The sequence below is a fragment of the Alnus glutinosa genome, chromosome 14 (genome assembly GCF_958979055.1).
Source record: "Alnus glutinosa chromosome 14, dhAlnGlut1.1, whole genome shotgun sequence".
Taxonomy (NCBI): domain Eukaryota; kingdom Viridiplantae; phylum Streptophyta; class Magnoliopsida; order Fagales; family Betulaceae; genus Alnus; species Alnus glutinosa.
The window spans coordinates 5,178,077-5,197,600 of record NC_084899.1 but is presented as its reverse complement, the minus strand read 5'-3'; the positions used below and the strand labels follow the sequence as shown (position 1 = coordinate 5,197,600).

General features: G+C 38.1%; 2 protein-coding genes across 2 annotated transcripts; both read right to left on the bottom strand.

Moving 5' to 3' along the window:
• Positions 1 to 716: 716 nt before the first annotated feature.
• LOC133857564 (ARF guanine-nucleotide exchange factor GNL2) lies at positions 717 to 4,993 on the bottom strand. Its single transcript, XM_062292829.1, has 2 exons — positions 3,909 to 4,993; positions 717 to 3,826 (listed from the first exon to the last, which is right to left on the bottom strand). The coding sequence occupies exons 1-2, from the start codon at positions 4,991 to 4,993 to the stop codon at positions 733 to 735; spliced, it is 4,179 nt and encodes a 1,392-aa protein (XP_062148813.1). The 3' UTR covers positions 717 to 732.
• A 727-nt stretch (positions 4,994 to 5,720) lies between these two features.
• On the bottom strand, positions 5,721 to 19,233 carry LOC133858158 (DNA mismatch repair protein MSH7). The gene is made up of 17 exons (XM_062293618.1): positions 18,718 to 19,233; positions 17,341 to 17,884; positions 16,570 to 16,665; positions 16,395 to 16,450; positions 15,884 to 15,950; positions 12,005 to 12,100; positions 11,380 to 11,511; positions 11,245 to 11,278; positions 11,088 to 11,135; positions 9,773 to 9,972; positions 9,549 to 9,675; positions 9,158 to 9,435; positions 8,842 to 9,036; positions 8,210 to 8,623; positions 7,967 to 8,063; positions 7,219 to 7,346; positions 5,721 to 6,336 (listed from the first exon to the last, which is right to left on the bottom strand). Exons 1-17 carry the CDS (start codon positions 19,050 to 19,052, stop codon positions 5,869 to 5,871), a joined length of 3,315 nt encoding a protein of 1,104 aa, XP_062149602.1. The 5' UTR covers positions 19,053 to 19,233; the 3' UTR covers positions 5,721 to 5,868.
• Positions 19,234 to 19,524: the final 291 nt, after the last annotated feature.

Genomic DNA, 19,524 nt, shown 5'->3' with positions numbered 1-19,524 from the left:
TTATTTTATCAAATGCTTCCCATACGTCAAAATCTTCCCCATGTTACAGCTTCCCCCCAGACCAAGTTGGTTTGTGAATTTTATTTCAATGCATTTTTTTATTTCTCCATTAAAATAAAAAATAAAAAAAAACCAGTAGTATGCTGATAGGATGCCTTTAATATCGATTAAAGAAAAATAAGAAGAAGCAAAAATAGACGAGAGATTGACCGCCGATTAGCCTACACAAAATCACTCAAATTGGATTAAAAGAAGGGGAAAAATCACACGACATTAGTCATTTACATCATTAAGTAATAAGTAGGCTCAAATCCCTAATTTACAAAGAAACCCAATATCCTAAAAAGAAAAAAAAAAATAAGGCTCCTAAATATTACAGATAATGAGGTGATGGGCAATTGTGTAATTAGCTTGATATCCAGAACTAGTGAATTACATTGCATTACCCATGTTAATATCGTTGATCATGTAATTGACAATGACACAAATAATGCGTCCGGACAGGGACGGAGGAATGGGGTTGGTATAGGCCATGCCTTGCCCATAATAATTTCTGGCTCCGTCCATATGTCCGGGTGTGTGAGAGAGGGAGAGGAGGAGAAGAAGGAAAAGAAAGAATTATGCCATTTTACATCCCTCTAGTGGTATAATGATCAAAAAAGAAAAAAAAAAAAACATAAACACAACTTCTTTTTTTAACATAAAAGATTGCCGCCTTTGATTTCATTTTCGTTAAACAACTACTTCAGGAAATAGTTCCTCCTTGAGTGAAGGAGCTATCCATTGTATTTGAATATAGGTAATGTCCCAGAGATCATCACCTTCCTTCTGCACTAAAATCTCCTTTTCCTTCATCTGGGTGATCATCTTTTTCAACAACTCAGGGACTAGTTCTTCAATTTTTGATTTACCATACTCTCCCAAGTCAGCCTTCACGCATGTATCCATTCTTCTTAACACCCCCAACCAGAATGTCCGAAACCCAGAACTCTGTGATATTTGTTTCAAGAACTGCGAGTACACATCTGCCAAGAGTTCCATTGCAATCTTGAGGGTCCCTTCCATACTTCTCATCTCCCTCTCCGAGTTGTCCCTTCTTGAGTATTCCAACAACTTTTCGTGTAAGTCATCTATCATTGCGAAAATGATAAGGTTAAAACAGTTAATGCAGTTGGTTGATGTGAAATCCAATTCTTCAGCCAGAGTGAAGCTTTTTTGAAGAGCTACGATTGCATGGTTTCTCATCTCTTCTCGCCGGGCTAAGCTGCTCTTTCTAAGTGCTTCCCCCAGTTTAAGAAATAGATTCATTACAAAGTTTGCAGAGCCAAGACCTCTTGAATTGTCCTCTGTAGAGGAGTTACTTGTATTGCTTGTAATGCTAAAATTGTTCCCCGGTTCTGTGTAATGATTTCTATACCAATGGACCAACACATTCACAGAATCTGCCATTAGGTCAAGTAACTTCAAATTCTTCTCCAGTGGACTGTTCTTGAGTGCAACAAAACCAAATGCACAATCTATACAGTAGGCATAATTTGTCCGTGAAACATGAGTCCCGTCCGACATCAACATGATCAAAGTCTCAACTGCCTGATCATAGGTTTCGGAGTGCCGCCCGGTGACTGATAACAAATGAAGGACTGATTTCCATCCAAGCTGGGTTTGCAAATTTGCAGGATACTCAATAAGAATCTTGCTCACTGATTGTGTTATGAACTCACAACATGTGTCTAGAATTTCTTTATCGAGTTTCCACATTAAATTGATAGACTTGAAAATGAGCTCCTCTGGAAGTTTTTCAGGTCGGTATGTAGCAAGGACCTTAAGAGAAAGCCTTAGAAGGCCTATAATGGCCTTCTCTGCGAATGGAATAGGGGAGAACATAGGAAACTGAGCAACTGCTAGCATATATTCATGAAAATTGGGCCAAAATGCCTGGAACTTTTGGATATTGGCCATAGCAATGGCAATGACTAAATCCCAACAAAACCCAACAGTTTCTTCTTCTTCAACCGGTGTGCTGAATTTTTGGCCTTTTCCAGCAGCTGCAAATATCAGAGAGCGACCTAGATTGAACAAAGCATCATCGGGCAAGTTTGAACTATTGCTGAAGATATTCCCAATACGGCACTGTTTGATGATCTTCAGATTCTGTTCAAATTCACTCACGTTTAGGGACAAAGAGTCTTCCATGCTGTCTAGTGACAGAAAATGAGAAAACCGACTAATCGTGCCAGAAGCACGGCGACTGCCAAATTTGTCGCGGGTAGGGAAGATTATGGCTGATTCAGATTCCTTTGGGACATCAGGTGATGAGGTGGAAGCAGTATCAAATTCGATGACAGATTGAGGAAGTAGTTTTAGCCTTTTAAGTTTCAGTAAGCAGTCCACAATATTTCTCCATCCCCCTCGAATTGATTCCCCAAAGTTGTTGGCGACGGTGAAAACAGCTAGTGTCGCCATTTTTGGCTTCATATCATTGCTGAAAGCAAACAGGGTTTCTTCTGCGGATGCATAAGGATTCAACAGTGTAGTGAATTTGCAGAATGAGGCAAGGACCTCATCTAAAGTGTCTTCTAATCCATACTGAGCTATCCTGGCTATTGAGAATAGCACTTCAACGCATTTGTGGAGCAATTCTTCTTCATCAATATGCTCAAAGAATGCTGAGAGAGATGCAACTGATGGGCCAGCAATGCAAGCAAACATATCTCTTCCCAAATGACGATCAAAATCACATTGTATGAAAGGCTGTGCGAGTTTGGATCGGTTTATCAGCTCAACCCATCTGCTTGGGGTCATTTCTAGTGATACACCAGACTGACCAAACAGGGTGATAGCATTGTTTGAAATGGAATGAAAAAGCTCAGAGAGGTACTCTCTAGGAAGATCCTTCCCTGCATTGATTGCTCTATTGTTCCTGATGAACTCATCTTCTGTCATCTTCTTCTTCACTTGCGGATTATGCTGATCAGTATTGAGCATAATGAGGGAGTAGCAAAGAATGAAAACTGCATCCTTGCTTGCAAAAACATCTGAGGATTGTTGATCATAAAATTTCTCTGAGAATGCTTCGAGAATCCGCTGTATCTTTTGGGACTCTCCAGGCAATCGGAAGGTCTCTAGATAAGTGCGTAGAGCAGTGTCAAGAATCATGCCTGAAAATTTAAAGGTGTCAGTGAATTCTTTAAGAACTTCAATGTGTAACTGATCAGGGTCACCAAGATAATCCCCAATCGTGTTCTTGTTTAGTCCTGGAGTATAGCGAAAGAAGAAAGCATGAGCTTTTGGATCTGGGGGATCAGAAACCAACTTAGTAAGTTTCAGGTACTCCAAACCCTTCTTTTCATCTCTATCGAAATGGTTTGCAGCAATCAATATTTTCTTTTTTTGTGCTTTCCGTATCCTTACAAATTCTACCCAAGACTCCAATTCATCTTTGGATTTCTCCTCCCAAAAGGGACTATACTCGCTGATCTCAAGTGGGTATGCACTGAAAGGGCTCGAATCGTCTTCTCTGTCAACGTTATCTGCAATATTGTGAATCATGGCTGCTAATCCTTCAAATGCTTGAACCTGTAAAGTGGTCACAGGGCTAGCCACTGGAAACGAATCCTTGCAAAGTAGCTTCCCAATCTCCTCAAACAGATTTCGACCAAGGGGATCACAATCATAGTTCAGGTAGACTTCAATTATAAACGTTGGCTGCCTGCAGAAATTTATAATCCCTTCAAGTGCAACTTCTTGGAGTGGCATCGCGCTTCCAAGAGCAGCAACTCTGAGCAGTACATACGCGAAGAAAGCTTCTAGTTGGAGACGAATAAACCTGCCAAAACAAATAGCATTTATGTCTCCCCTTCTCAGTTTCAATTCCAAAACATATGAATTTCAAGCCATTGAGTCCTAACCTTCGAAGAAAGTTGTAGATATTCAAAACTGTGCTGCAAATCATGGACAAAACAAGAGGGCTCGAACGCGTTCCGTAGTGGATCAAATGGTGAAATAGGTCATCCTGGATCATCCTCAAAAGCTTCGGGTGCTTCCCAATTGCATCTCCGCTTAATTCTATTGCGGAATTTATCAAAACCAACGCGAAAAGCTGGACATCTTCGTCTACAGTATGAGAAGTAGAGCCCTCCGTCTCCACTACTTCAACTACATTTAGCAGGGAGCAGAAGAAGTAAAAGATATCAACCGCACTTCGAACGCCGTACCCAGAATCTGAATTGTTACCAACATCGACATCATCGGAATCCGACTCCGTATCCTCCCCATCCTTGACCTCGATCTCAGGCAACCGAGAGAATATCGTCTGGATGAGCTCGTGCATCGCGTACCGCGCACTGCGCTGAAGCAAATCGCCTCTGCTAGCCGATTGCTGCACCACCTGAAAGCATGTATTGACAATGGTGCAGACGGCATGATCGGTGAGCAAAAGCGACGCCCGGTGCTTCATTATCGCAGTCAGAACCTGTAAAATCTTCATCATCACGGCATCCTCAGAAACCGAATCGGTCTTCTCCAACCGACAGCTCGTGATCCCGCTGACAATGGAATTAATAGCCTCTTTCGCCCCCGGGGTCTTCTCGTCGAAGATTTCCAGCCTGAGGATTTTCAAAACGGCCGAGAGAGCGACACCTGTTGCTGCGGCCGGGATGTCATCACCCTGTATCACGTCCAGGAACGGGGAGAGATAGATAGAGGGCTCGATGGTCCGCCATTCTTGTTGGGGATTGAAGATGAGAGCTCGAAGTGATTTCAAGGATTGTAGGATCGCAGAGTCAAAATAATGCTCGTCCGGGGAGAAGTATTGGGAAGCCGGATCCGGAGGACGGCGGATCACGGCAAGAACAGCGCCTAGTTCGGTGTTTAGCATGCAGGAGACGCCCAGCTCTTTCCTTCTGGATTTGGCTGCCGAGTCTTTCTTTTTTTCTCGGCATGACGGGCAGTTGTTTTCTTCGCCGTCTTGATTTTTATCAGTTGATTTCTCCATTACAGAGAACAGGGAGGAAGACACAAGTTTAAAAAACGGTTGGGAAAGGGCAGGGAGCGGTTTGGAGGGAGAGACTTTTGGTAATTGTATTATTATTATTATTATTATTAATTCTTTTTTTTCTTTTTTTTTCCTGAAAATGACTTTCGGTGGTAGTTGTGCGAGGAAGTTTTGTGGTCGTGAAGTGACAATTATGGGATTGAAGATGATGGGAAGGTATTGGGCGGAGTGAGGAAATGTGAGTAAACTTGGAGGGCATTTTTGGACTGTAAGATTTGGCTAGTGGCTAGTGGCTAGTGGCATCTCTTAAACAAGAGGTTAGTTTGATTAATCTGGTTTAATTAATTTATTGATTTGTGTGGTTGAAAATGGGTATTCGAAGATTTCTACAATTAGTAAATTCCGATTTCATTCAATTCGGTTAGTGATATAAGGGCAATACCCATCTTGCTATATCAATGCAGTTGCAAAGAATATTAGGCTGCCTTTCCCCTAATTTAGGGCAATGGATATTTCAAGCTGAAAAATGATAGAAATCATTCCGCTGCACATCTCCATACAGCGGGTTTGCAAAAGGGATGGACGGGAAATGTATTGAAGATTTCTACCATCTATTAATAACTCCTGATTTCATTCAATTCGGTTAGTGATCAAATGGATTGAAACCTGGAAAGTTAAACACATGTAAATGATAGATTGGCTGAAACTACAAGAGGCAGGACCCATATTGATATATTCAAAGCATATTTGGCTGCCTTTTCGTTACCCAAAAATCAAAATACATTTTAACGATATATAATAATGTCTTCAAAACTTGATATTTTAAAAACAAAATATATATGCGAATCCCGTACTTCTCTTTTCAGCTACCCGATCTATATAGAGGAGCTCTTTAGCTCATGCCACAAGCAAAAAAGCGTATCAAAATCATCAGTGTCGTCAAAATTACAATCTTCACTTTTAGATGCTGCCATTAGCATGTTCAACCACTGTTCATGGAGAGTGGAGAACTCTGATCTTTGTTCACTTGACCTAAAACTTTTGCCAAGTGATTTTTTCATAACTTGGCGAGCCTTTGATGCAGCTTCAACCACCTGTTCTGGGATTCCAGCCATTATTGCCACTTGCAATCCATAGCTCTCTGGGCATGCTCCGGAGGCAAGCCGGTATAGAAAAACCAGCTCCTGATCACCTTTTGACCGGCGCTCAGATTTTGACTCGAAAGCGCAGGCCATGTGTTGCAGTGTAACACGTGGATGGGAAGCAAATTCCTTTGTAAGTGGGTGGTAGTGTGTAGCAAAGAGTAGTCGACAGTTAACCTTTTCAATCAAATGGCGGAATACCTGTACAAGTATTCAAGGTTGGTTGCATTGAAATGGACAACAAGTGGAAGTAAAAGATACTGGCACATAGAGCGCTTCTAAACTTAAAGGTTAATATCATATTAGCATACGTTTGGTATGCGAAATAGCTATTCCATTAAAAAAAAATGAATAGTTTCTATTGAAAATTGAAGAATGTGAAATGAAATAGCCATTCTCATGGTCCATGAGGAAATGACTATTCTTTAAATTGAAGAATAGTTATTCCTCGAAGAATAGTCATTTTCTCATGGGCAATGATAACGGCTATTCCAAGTGTTAGATCCTTATCATATACTATAACATCAAGGCTATTTTAGCCATTCTTAATAAAAGCTATTTATTTTTTGTAATGGAATAGTCATTTTGCGTACCAAACATAACCTTAGTATATAATTATCTTAAAATTATTAGAGGCCTCCAAGTCCTATTAGTTTATATATCAGTGCTGCGTCAAAAGCTACCATCCCCTATGCATGATGCGAATGTAAAGGTGGGTGTGTATGTGTAACATTGTTCCATTTCAAAGAAAACTGTGTGATAATAGAGATGAATTCACTTAGAAGTCTAGAATACATGCTTGCCAATCACCAACGTGCAAACATGCATTGAAGGATTTGAAGCATTAAACTGTTTGTCATGTCCAAAGGAAAAAGTTCAATTATAACATAGTATAATATTAATTGTTTCTTTTCCTCTTATTTCTTTTTGAACTGAAAAAAGTGCAATACTTTCAACATCGCCATATGTTTTATGTCTGCCTTCAACAGTTATGAGTTTGAAGCTTGAATGCTAACTGCTATGAGGATGAGATGAGAAGACAAACAAAGGTGAAAAACTAGACATTAAAGAGCACAATCTCACCGCATATGCAATGGCATATCCATCAAAAGTGCTTGTTCCTCGACCCAATTCGTCAAGAATAACCAAAGAATTTTGAGTGGCGCTTTGGAGAATGGATGATGTTTCTGTGCACTCAACAAAGAAGGTACCTACAAAAGATTGACCATTCATAAAGTCCATACACATACAAACTCTTAAGTTGGAAGGATGCAGACATTCAGTTTGCTTGATATTTTATCTGTTTATCAAGTAAGACCCTCAAAATGCCAGCCTAATTATTCGCATGCAAGTCATTTTATTCAAGTCTAGCAATTGATTGTTCAGATTAATAGCATGAATTATTGTAGAACCACAAATATTTTATACAATCACATAAAGCAAGCAGCTGTGAAGCCTTCTTATCTCTTAATCCCATATACAGTACACCATATAGAAGCTATCTTCTCCTTTTATTCATGTTTGGTAGTCATACTAGAAATTTTCATTTATACCTAGGGTACTTCATTCAACTGTTGCCACCATTGCTATATTGTGGATAGGTGCTGCATGTACCTTTTTCTTCGGTTCTTTCCTTTTGTTTTCTTTGTCCTGAATTCGAACAGATCCAGAATTAACTTTGTTTTGTTCTTTATGTTTTCCATTTATTTCTTTTTCCTCTATTATTTAACAGTCGAATGGTCCAATATGTACAATTTCTTGCACACAAAAACAACTTCTGATCACCAAGAGTGGAGCAATCAGTAAATGAAAACAATTAACTGTTACTTACTCTCCCCAGTCATGATTCTGTCAGTAGCACCAAGCCGGGTGAAGATAATGTCCACCAGTGAGAAAACACACATCTCGCAGGGGACATAACAGCCCAGCTACAAGTTATTACAGATTAAAAAATGTAGATGAGTTGAGCACAAAACAGAACACAGATTAAAATGTACGAAAGAAATTATTTCATTAACTAGGACCAAGATTCTGTCTTAAACAAAACAAGTCATCCAGAAGGAGAAAAAAGAACCTGGGCCAGTATGACAGCTAGACATGTTGCACGCAGGAGGGTTGACTTCCCGCCCATATTCGGTCCAGTCAGTAGCAAAGTTCGGGCATGATGGCCATCTTTATTCTCACCAAGGATCATGTCATTTGGGACAGGTATTCCTCCATTCTCTCCAAAGGCAAATGGATGCCAAAGCCCTTTAACTTGAAGTATGGGTCCTCTGATCTCTTGGCCCCCAGTTAAATTTTCAGATTGAGGCAAAATAACAGGTCTGGACATAGCCCCACATGAACAATTAGCAGTGACTGCAAAAGATCTTAGTACATCGATACAACTGATGGCATATGTGACTTCAAACCATTCAGTAGCTTTTTCAATAAATAACTCGATCAGAATAGAGAGAGTTTCAGCATCTGAATCTGTCACATCGTGATTCTGGCACCAAACAAAATGTTAGTTGAGTGTTAGCCACAACACTAGAAACTAAAATCATCAGTCAAACATAAGAAATTCAGAGAACATGCACAAGTGCCAATGATAATACTTCAGTAACTACTGAGCACAGAAATTCATAGCCTGTTAAAACAAGCCAATTCACAAGACAGAGAAAGGTGGTCTGAACAAAGAAATGTATAAGCTGAAAGAAACAAGACCTGGTAGTTTGGGAAGTCACTATCTAGAGCTGCTTCAAATTGGGTAAGGAATTGATCCAGCCCATCATTACCACTAAGCCGTGGAAGTCTAAAAACCTTTGATAAAGATGAGATTATACGCCCTTCATTCTGTAATAGCATTAAGAAATCCAATCCAATACGCAGGCCTTTCACAAGAGAGCCAAACACTTTAACCTGTACCAGACTAAAAACATTATATATTTTCTTCTAAATAACTAAAGAGACTCAGACTAGATAATGGTAATCAAACAGAGAATGTCCTTATCATTTATAGAAAAGGGCTGAGAATACTTACTCGCTGTTTCAATACTTTTTTCCCAACCACGGGCAGTAACAAAGAAGCTGATGACTGAACGCTAGCTTTAATCCGTCCAAGCAACCTTTCTAAGTCTGGAAGCTTGCGAAGATATTGAGCAAAAAGCAACATAATTTCTGAATGTGCCATTAGATCTTCAACCACATTAAGCCTATTATTTATGCCTTCAATATCTTTTAGTGGATGGCAGATCCAATTCCTTAAAAGCCGCTTACCAGATGATGTCACACAGTGATCAAGATATTTGTACAATGTACCTGAAACTCAAGAAGCTAAACTATTAGGGATTACATGACTAAGAATCAAAGAAAACGTAGGACACAATATGCCCCAGTATTTTGCTTGAAGCTAGGGAGATGGAGGAACTTGCCTGATTGACCACCATCAGCATTATTACTGAATATCTCAAGATTAACCAGTGTCTGTCCATCCATTTTGAGGCAACCCTGATAAACTTGATACGGTAATATATCTCCATTCCGTAAAACATCGTCTAACTGTAATCAGAACATGTCAATTACAGTAAACAACACATATAGGCAGTACATTTTTCTTATTCTTACCTTCTAAGAAAAGGCATACAAGCAAGCTTACCATCAACCTTGATAGATGACCAATAAGTCCGCCAAGAGAACATAAGGCAATATCATGGTGGATCACACTATCAAGTACATGATTCCACGAATTAGAAGATCCTTTAAAGTAACCCTTCAACCGCACCAAATTTCTAACTTCAGAAGCATTCTGGAAATCTATAAGTGACTGAACTGGACTTAATTGCAGCATTGCAGGACCTGCAAGATAGATTTGATAATTCAATCCTACTTATCATGGGATTCTAAACTGATTATAATGTGCCAATCATCTCTTACCATATAAACATGCATGAATATACCAAAAAATATAAATTAGGCTTTGTGAGTATAAAATTCCCAAACCCAAACTGGCCCAAAGAAAACCCTGTTTGAAATCTATGTTTTCCCCACTTTTGAGTTTTTGGGGCGGCTGAAAATTTTGGTCAAATTAAAACATTTTTGGTTGACCAAGGAAAACAAGGCTAATGGGGCGTAAAATGTTTTATGCCCAAAATTTTCATAAAACATTTTCCGCTCACTCTCCCTCACCACACGCCCCCCCCCCCCTCTCTCTCTCTCTCTCTCTCTCTCTCTCTCTCTCTCTCTCTCTCTCTCTCTCTCTCTCGGAAATCACTATTGTCGGCAACTGCTATTGGAGACCACCATTGCCTTTGCCCAGCAATAGTTGCTGGCCTCATAACGCCACTACCATCAACCACCAGAAAGCATCGCCATCACACTATCTCTAGCCTTCCGCCGCTTCTTTACAAAATTTTCTTGTCCTTTATTAATATTTTTAATGGAGGAGCTAGTTGAGAAGGAAGAAATTGAGTGGGTTTTTTCCTTCATTGTTTCTTATATGTTGGAATCTTGACAGCAAGCATTTTGGTGTTTCTTGTGATTTTTGGATGGCGGATTGGTTGTATTTTGAGGTGTTGATCTTTGATCGAGGTTTTGATCGGTGTGAGTTTTTGAATTCGGTGTTTGTGTGGTGATTTTGCTACGGAGTATGCTGATTTTGGGTGAGTGGGCTGACGGTGGTGGTGTTTTTAGGGCATTTTCAGGTTCCAACAAAATATTTGAAAATGTTTTTTATACCATTTTCAGGTTTGCAGCCAAACATCGGAAAATAACCAATTTTCCCTGAAAATGATTTCAGCTAAAAACATTTTACACAGAAACAAACATCCCTAAATTGATGCGATTATAGACATAACATGGAAACAACACAAGATTCATAAAGTGTCTGTAGGTTTTGTGCATTTACATGGAATGCTTAATGATATTCTGTTTGTTTGTAATCTGCCATTCAGAAAAGTTAACAGTATTCTGACCTGTTAATGAAAACTTTCTGAGTGCTTTATGAGCCTCTTTTGACAGCCCTGCAGGAGTTGAATATGTAAGTGTCAAGTATGAAGTTATTTTCATGAAAACTTCAGAAATGGAACTCTGCTCAAACCACATAGATTGGGACAGGGGAAGAATGTTCACCTCTATTCTCATATATAACTTCTTTCGGCGACACCTAGAATCAAATCCCAACAACAGAACTAAAATTTAATTTTCAAATTTGATATACTACCCATGGAAACATATTTACAAAATGGAAACTATAGGTAACCATACTTGCACCAGTAAAGCCCCCAGAGCAGCACAGGATGCATCGTCACTGATGGAACCAACCCAAATTCTTAAAGCAGCACAGTCAACAAAAGCAAAGCCATACACAACTGAACCATTATCCGGGTCACAATTCCCCTAAAGACAAAATTCAACAAAATGTACTGTTAAAATTTTGGTACATATTTTCTTGCAGATAGTAGCCATGAGATAGACACATAGGTCAAGCAGGCAAGCTTTACTAGTAAAAGATGCAGGAGCATGCTTTATAAGTAGAGGTTAAAAAACAAATATTTAATTCTCTTTGTCCAATTCAAGGTGCCCACAAAGATGAAAAAAGAAAAGCAACTTGCAAGAAATTAGGAGAAGACTTGGGTGCTTTCTTCTAACACTAATAATTCAGGGCTTTCATATTACACACCAGAAGCTTTGAATCATGCATTTGTCAGAGGCATGGATATGAATAACAGAAACATATCTCAAGCTGGCATCAACGAAAAAAAATTCAGGAATATGTATTCAAAGATATGTATCAAGGTAATTCTGTCATGTGGCCAGCAAAATTAAAATTCAGTACACAACCTTACTGTTTCTATATATCAGATCATAGCTAACCAGTAACAACGCAGACCTCTTTTATTGCAAGAAGATGAACAGCATCAGGCCCAATATTACCATCGTTTGTGGTTGATGGTGTGACTACCTGAACCAATTTTCTTTGAATTACCTGAAATCCAAGTGTTGAAGTCAAACAAGCAACATAAAATCAATTCCAGCAATGATATAGTATTATAAACACCCAGATATAAAAAGCGCAAAAGAACACGAAGGAACAGAATAGTACTGACAAATGAAAGTTTTAGAGTATAAACTAGTTTATACAGAAAATTCAAATTCTAACCAAGCATAGAAAGGGAAACCCCAAGAAAAAGCTCATCACATTCAAATGACAAAGTAAATACTAAATAGTGCTAGTACTTTCACTAAAGCTATCCCTGAGAATGTTATAATCATTTGATAAGAAGGAAGACAGACCAAATATGTATCAATAGCAATGAGTGACGACCGAAAACAAAGAAAGAGATCAATCAGGATAGATGTTCAAAATCTCAACTAAATCATGCAAACTGAAACCTTTTATCTATTTATTTGCTTTTCTTGAACTTCTGAGCGACCATGTCAAAGACAGAAAACAACAGCAGAAAAGGCCAATATCACTTTCTAGGACCAAAAACCAATTTAAAAAACAAATGATAATTTGAAGTGAGATTTTTCTTGTCATTTTCCTATAGGCTTCACACCACATCACTTCACTTAGTGATTGAAATTTTCCTAGAAATTACTTTTAGCAAAAAAAAAAAAGAAAAAAGAAAAGCATATGCTTTCTTTCTTTTCTTTTTTTTCCTATTAGTAATTCAATTTCATTAAAAACGTAGAGGGGCGCAACCCTAGTGCACAGGAAATATACAAAAGAACCCCCTAAAAAAAAAAAAAAAAAAGAAAGAACAAAACTCTAAAAAACCCAGTAAAATTAGAAAATGGCAGACTATTGAACGTTACTATCCATGTATAAAGGGATTTGCACAGAATATTTTTCAGCTCTAACACCAAAGCCTCTCGATCTTCAAAACTCATTGCATTATGCTCTCCACAAATACACCACATTAAACACAAAGGAACCAACCTCCAAACTTCCAAAACATTTAAAATTCCCCATCTATCATCTCCAACTCACCAACAACTCTCTCAGCTTTCTAGGCATAACCCAAACAACACCAAACAAATGAAAAGGCAAACTCCATAATTCTCTTGCTATTTCACAATGAAGAAAGTGATCAATAGATTCTCCATTCTTCTTGCACATATAACCCTTCTCAAATTATCCAACGTCAAAATTTTCCCTAAGGCCGCCGTCCACACAAAGAATACCACTCTCAAAGAAGCTTTAACCCTCTACATCCTCTTCCAAGGAAAATGGGAACTTATAAGAATGGATAACACATGATATTAGGACTTCACTTCAAACTTTCTCTTTTTGAAAGGGATCCAATAAATTATATCCTCACTTTCTTGCCTTATTCGTGAGAATACAACAGCTCAAAGAAAGATGAGATCATTTCCACCTCCCAATCATGCACTGATCTAGTAAAGAATATATTTCATTGGAGGTTTCCATTTTGAAACGGAATGTGATATGCTACCCACGCATCCTTACACCAAGCAATACTAAATTAAGTCCGAATAAGAAATCTTTAAGGGCTGTTCTTCACACCATAAATCATGCCAAAACATCACCATAGACCATTCTCCCACCTCATATCTAACAAATCCAAAGAAAGTTCAAAGGGCCTCACAACCTCCTTATATATGTCTACATTCCTCCAAAGGGCCCCACAACCTCCTTCAGACACCAACCTCTCCTCAAACTATCATACTTCATTTCCACCAACGATCTCTACAAAGTCTCACTCTCTGTAGCATACTGTCATAACTACTTTCCCAGAAGAATTCGGTTAAACTAAATTAGATTTTTTACCCTCAATCCTCTTGATTTTATTGGAGTATAAATTTTTGATCAATTCACTAAATCGAACTTAAACTCATCGCCAAGTCCACCCCAGAAAAAATCCCTCTAAATTTTTTCAAGCCTATTAGCCACGCCTACAGTAATAGGGAAGAGACAAACAATACATCGGCAAATTAGAAATAGTGCTTGTTAGAAAATTCATCATGCCTCACTTAGACAGATAAAGCCTCTTCCAACCCGCCAAACGATGCTCCATTTTCTGGATAATGCCATTCCAAATAGTAGTAGCCTTGTAAGAAGCTTCCAAAGAAAGACCAAAGTACTTCATCGGCAAAGATGCCACTCTACTCCCAAGAATACAAGTCAAGCCCTCTACTTCACCCACATCGCACAAAAACTATCTTTGATGTAGTCAAATTAATCCTCAACCTTGAAACCGCTTCAAAACATACGAAAAGACACCACAGATGATAGAATGGTTCACAATTAGCCTCACAAAAGATAAAGTACATCTGCAAACAATAAATGCAACACTATAATCTTTTCATTATTCCTCGATCCCACCGAAAATCCTAATAAGACACCGCAGATGACAGAGTTGTTTACAATTAGCCTCACAAAAGATAAAAGTACATCTGCAAACAATAAATGCAACACTATAATCTTTTCATTATTCTTCTATCCCACCGAAAATCTTGATAAGTCTCCTATCCACTGTAATAAACATCATCCTACTCAGTGCTTCCATAGCAACCACAACAGTAACAAAGACAACGAATCCCCATGTCTTAATCCACGAGAATTGCCAAAAAAAAAACCAAAAGGGGAATCATTAATGAGAATGGAAAACCGCACTGTAGAGATGCAATACACTATCCAATCTCGCCATCTCTCTCCAGAGCCATATCTCTTCAACAAATATAACAAAAACTCCCAACTAACATGATCATAAGTATTCTCCAAATCCAATTACACAACACTCCAGGTTCCCCAAATCTAATCCGACTGTCCAAACATTCATTAGCTACCATGACAAAATCCTGAATGTCTACATTTGATAAACACATTCTATAAACTTGAAATAATCTTTCCCAATACTGATTTCAGCGTGTTCACTAGGACCTTAGAAATAATTTACAAACACCACCCACTAAACTAATGAAACAAAAATTCTTAATATCCACTGCACTGGCTTTCCTAGGGATAAAGGACACAAAAGTAGCATTAATGCTCTTCTCAAACTTCCCTCTACTATGAAACTCCTTGAAAACTTCCAATACCTCCCAACACTTATGGAAAAAAGCCATAGAGAATCTGTTAGGTCCTAGGGCCTTATCACCATTCAAGTCACTCACCACCTCTAATATTTCACTCTCCTCAAAATCTCTTTCCGACCAATTTCTCTCCGCATCAATGGGAAGGAATAAAAGGCCATCCAATTCTGGTCGCCAACTATACCCTTATTTTGTAGCAGCAAACACTTATTTCCATATATTTCATTGCCAATTCTTCACCCTCATTTCCGTAAGTTGCGCAACACAAATTTCAATATTGGGAAAATTGAAGGTCCAATTAACTGATACCCCTAATTATAACCCCCATAGAGATTAATTTTCTAGATTGTAGCATTGATTTAAATTATTATTTTGACATTTTTCTACTTTTCCTTCAATATGTTCCTTCTACTTAATGTGTAAACATCGCTCTTATTGGATCAGCCTGGGGCTAGGTCCAACTAAATAGTTTAATCTTTAGGTGTGGGCAACAGCTTTTATTGTTCGCTTTGAATTATTTAGTTACCTGCCTTTTGGCACTAGAATGGGAATTAGATAACAATCAATGTTAAGACTAGAGATCCCAACAGTAAGTACACTTATAATAAGTGGCAAACACAAGATGGATTTCACATGTAAAGTACAGCCCCAGAAAATAAAACTGAAAGAATTCATTTGAAGTGCCCATCATGCAGGATCGAGAACTTACAGAATCTGCACCTCTGGCTTTTGCTTGAACAGATGTTTCCAACTGCTCTATTCGTCCAACTTTATATCTTCACAAAGAACAAAGCAAAATACAAGTGAACTACAACCTATCAAAATTAGCAAAGCAGCCATTTAAATGAGTACTTAATTCAACTAAATCTCATCCTAACTACCAACAGTTAGCTAGATTGAACAAGTGTTGGTCATAAATTCTCTCTCTCTCTCCATGGTAAAATTAGCAGATGTAACAGATGTAGGAAACTGATAAGGTCCAGTGAAAGATTGTCGTTTCAGCAAATATGCTGATCTTTGCACTCCCAAGGCTTTTTAAAAAAAAAAAAAAAAAAAAATTCAACGTGGTCTGCAATCTACTAGAAAGGATTTTAAACTACAAAAAGCAGTCAAACAAATGTACAGGAAAATAAAATTTCCTTATTATTCCTTCAAAGGCGTAATGCAATGAAGAATGGAGAAATACGGTTAGGCTAATATAAGTCCAGTCATTCTCTTACCCACGAGCAACAAGCTTTTGAACAGCATCATCGATCCCACTTTCAGATATACCAACCTGACCAGAGAGAGATGTTATTGCATACAAAATTACTCTCTTCAACAGATGAACTAATAGCTCAAGTGAGCTCATCTTTATTTGAAACAAGAAGCAAACTTCTTTAAACATGAAGTCACCTGCCGACATTTCCCCACACCGCTTAATGTCATTTTCCAATCAAGCTCCTTATGGCCAATTTCGGCATCGAGTTCATAAAGCTCATAAAACTTTCCCTGCATTCATTCATAAGTTGTGAAATTAAGTAATATAATTCCAAGACCAAGAATTCTGAATTCAAAAAAGTACTGCAGCATACAATTCAATGTACTAAATCATTTTTTATGTGTAATTCTCACATGCAGAAAAATAAAATATAGATAGTTTTCAAATGATCCAAAATAAGATTGTATTGTTTCTTTCTCTTCTCAGTCCATTGAATGCCACTTGAGCCTATGTCTTACATAAGAGAAAGCAGCCCTCCCAATTCCTTAAACTCTTGTCCCTGGTAAAGGAAGGATTTAAACCCATAACTCATGTGAAGAGACTTTACTAGCTAATCTAGCAGGCACCTTCATGTAGGAAAAATCAAAGGATAACAAGCCAACCTAATGGCTTCAGCCTCCAATAAAAAATTAAAAGAAAAAAGCTACTTTTTCTTTTCTTTGTTGATCAGAATGGATTGCGTTGCTCAAGCTGCATCCATTATGTTCTAGCATTCAATCTTTCCACCAAAGCTCCAAAAGAAGAGGGCAAGCACCTTCTTAGTAGTCATTAATTAAAAAACCAGTTGCCATTGGGAAATTAAATAAAAAATGACTCTAGGACCTATCATGCTCTAACGCAAAACGATAGCTAGGAATTAATGGTGTCAATGAAAAGTATCAAGATTTGGCGGAACATTAACTAACCACTTTAAAGAAAAGCACAACATCCATGTATAGACATTTGACACTCCAATATTGCTTCTGAGATGCTGACATTTTCTTCAATGTGTCTGGCGGTATATACAGCGTCTTCTTGTCGTAAAGAGGATCACTAGGCCTTCGCCCATTAGCATCCTTGATTCGAGCAGGGTCAAGCCACTCAAACTTGCTCACTGTATCAGATAATGTTAAGTGATTCTTGTTCAAGGCTGTTGTATCCTGAAGTAGTTTCAACCTTTTGCTTGAATCGAATAAGGAACTGTCATTCTTGACCCCAGACTTTGGACTATCTTCTTGCAATCGCTTCAAACGAGGAACAACAGGTCGCATACCGGGTGTTTCTGGCCCATGAATGTCATCATCAATCTCAATATGCATGTCATATCCTTGATCAATTATCCCATTAGAATTGACAATATCACCCTTTCTGCAATGTTGGGCAGCCACGTCTTGTTTAGGCAATCCATCCGGCTCACTATATTTACCAGATATAGTACAAACATTAGCAGAACCACCATGAGCCTGGTTCCTGCAAAAGTTTACACAAGGATTAAGAAGATGCAATGCAAGCACACAAAGCCAAAGTAACAGTAGTTATAACTTCAGATAGTTGCTTATGTTAGCCATGTACAACAAAGTCAAGATTTTCAGAAGCAAAGATAAGATTGATTGCAGCACCGTAAATCATGGTGTTGAATAGTTTTCGTATTGAAAGAATCTTAGCCATTTAGTCAGATCTGGTATCTTGTATTTGAATATCAAATGCGGATTATTGTGCTTGAATTGTAAATACACTCTACGGTAAATGTTCTTCATATATAGCGAATGAAATATACATAAGTTTTCAAGCAGCCAAAACACAAACTTCTACAGTTTAAACTAGCTGTGACACATGCAATCCATGACATAATTTACGTATATGACAAAAACATAGAAGTACAGCTATCAGTAACCAGCAATAAGCCGTAACTTCTGAAGTAGTTATCGATTTCCTGCAAATAAAGTTGAATAATACATGTATCTATGTATTTTTAAGGAAATTTCAAAAGGCTTTCTTTGAAAAGTTTAAAGCTGCGCCAAAATTATCATTGAGTCACTTTTAACATAAACTTCTACTCATAGCCATCTAACCATCTTATTGCATATGGGGAAAATTGAAATAATTAACTCCCCGAGTGATTCTGAATTTTTCGTCTTCTGAAAGCTTGGAATGTAAACCATCACATTTTCAGTTCACTTTCATTTCTCGCAGCAGCCAAGCAGTAGGTAATACTTCAAATATAAAAAAGAGGTGGAAATTTCCAAATTCAATTCATCCAAATAAAAACCTAAATGAAAAATAAATAAATAATAAGTAAGCACCTCTCAGTAGACTTTTCTCTATCATTAATCTTCACAAACTTATGCATAATACTCGAGAACAGTGAAGAACCTCCGTTCTTTTCATTTGCCGGGAACGTCGCCGGGAAAACCTGACGTGGCACCTTCTCTGGCGGTGTGTCGGTTCCTCTGATTTCAAGAGACGAGTCCATCATATTATCACTCGTAGCTTGATTGGAAGCGGCGTCTTTACGCTTCTCTTTCTTTTCCGTAGACTGCGGAACTCGCCGGCTGCCGAGCACATTTCCAGCACCGGAGCCGTTGTTTTCCTGCGAGGGTTTTTGAAAAAAGGAGAGTATAGATTTTTGGCGCTGCATTTTCAGAATGAGAGAGAGAGTGTGTTTGTGTGTGCTGCTCAGGTGAAGCGGTATTTACTAAGATTTTAGATTGTGAAAAATTGGCGCCAAATTTTGCCCCTTCGAGTTCTTTAGGGCGAAGAGGTTTGGCCTCTGTGATCACCTCCAGTGTATATTTCGACCGTTCGATTTCTCTTTCATTTTCTGAGGCGTCGATTTACGGACAAGCATCTTCTCTTCCATTTTTAGAGCACTTTCTCTTCAACTTTTTAACTTTTTTCCTCTTTTTTTTTTTTTTGAAAAAACTTTTTTCCTCGATTCAAAGAGCACCACTTTCTGATTCCTCCTCCTTTTTTACCCAAAAATAAAATAAAAAATCTCTATTTAAATAAATTTCATAATAGCTTCTTTTAATATTTTCTTATACCATTTAAATATTCTTTTAATTAAATAGGTACTATGAGAAAGTGAGAAGAAATATAAATCATTCAAA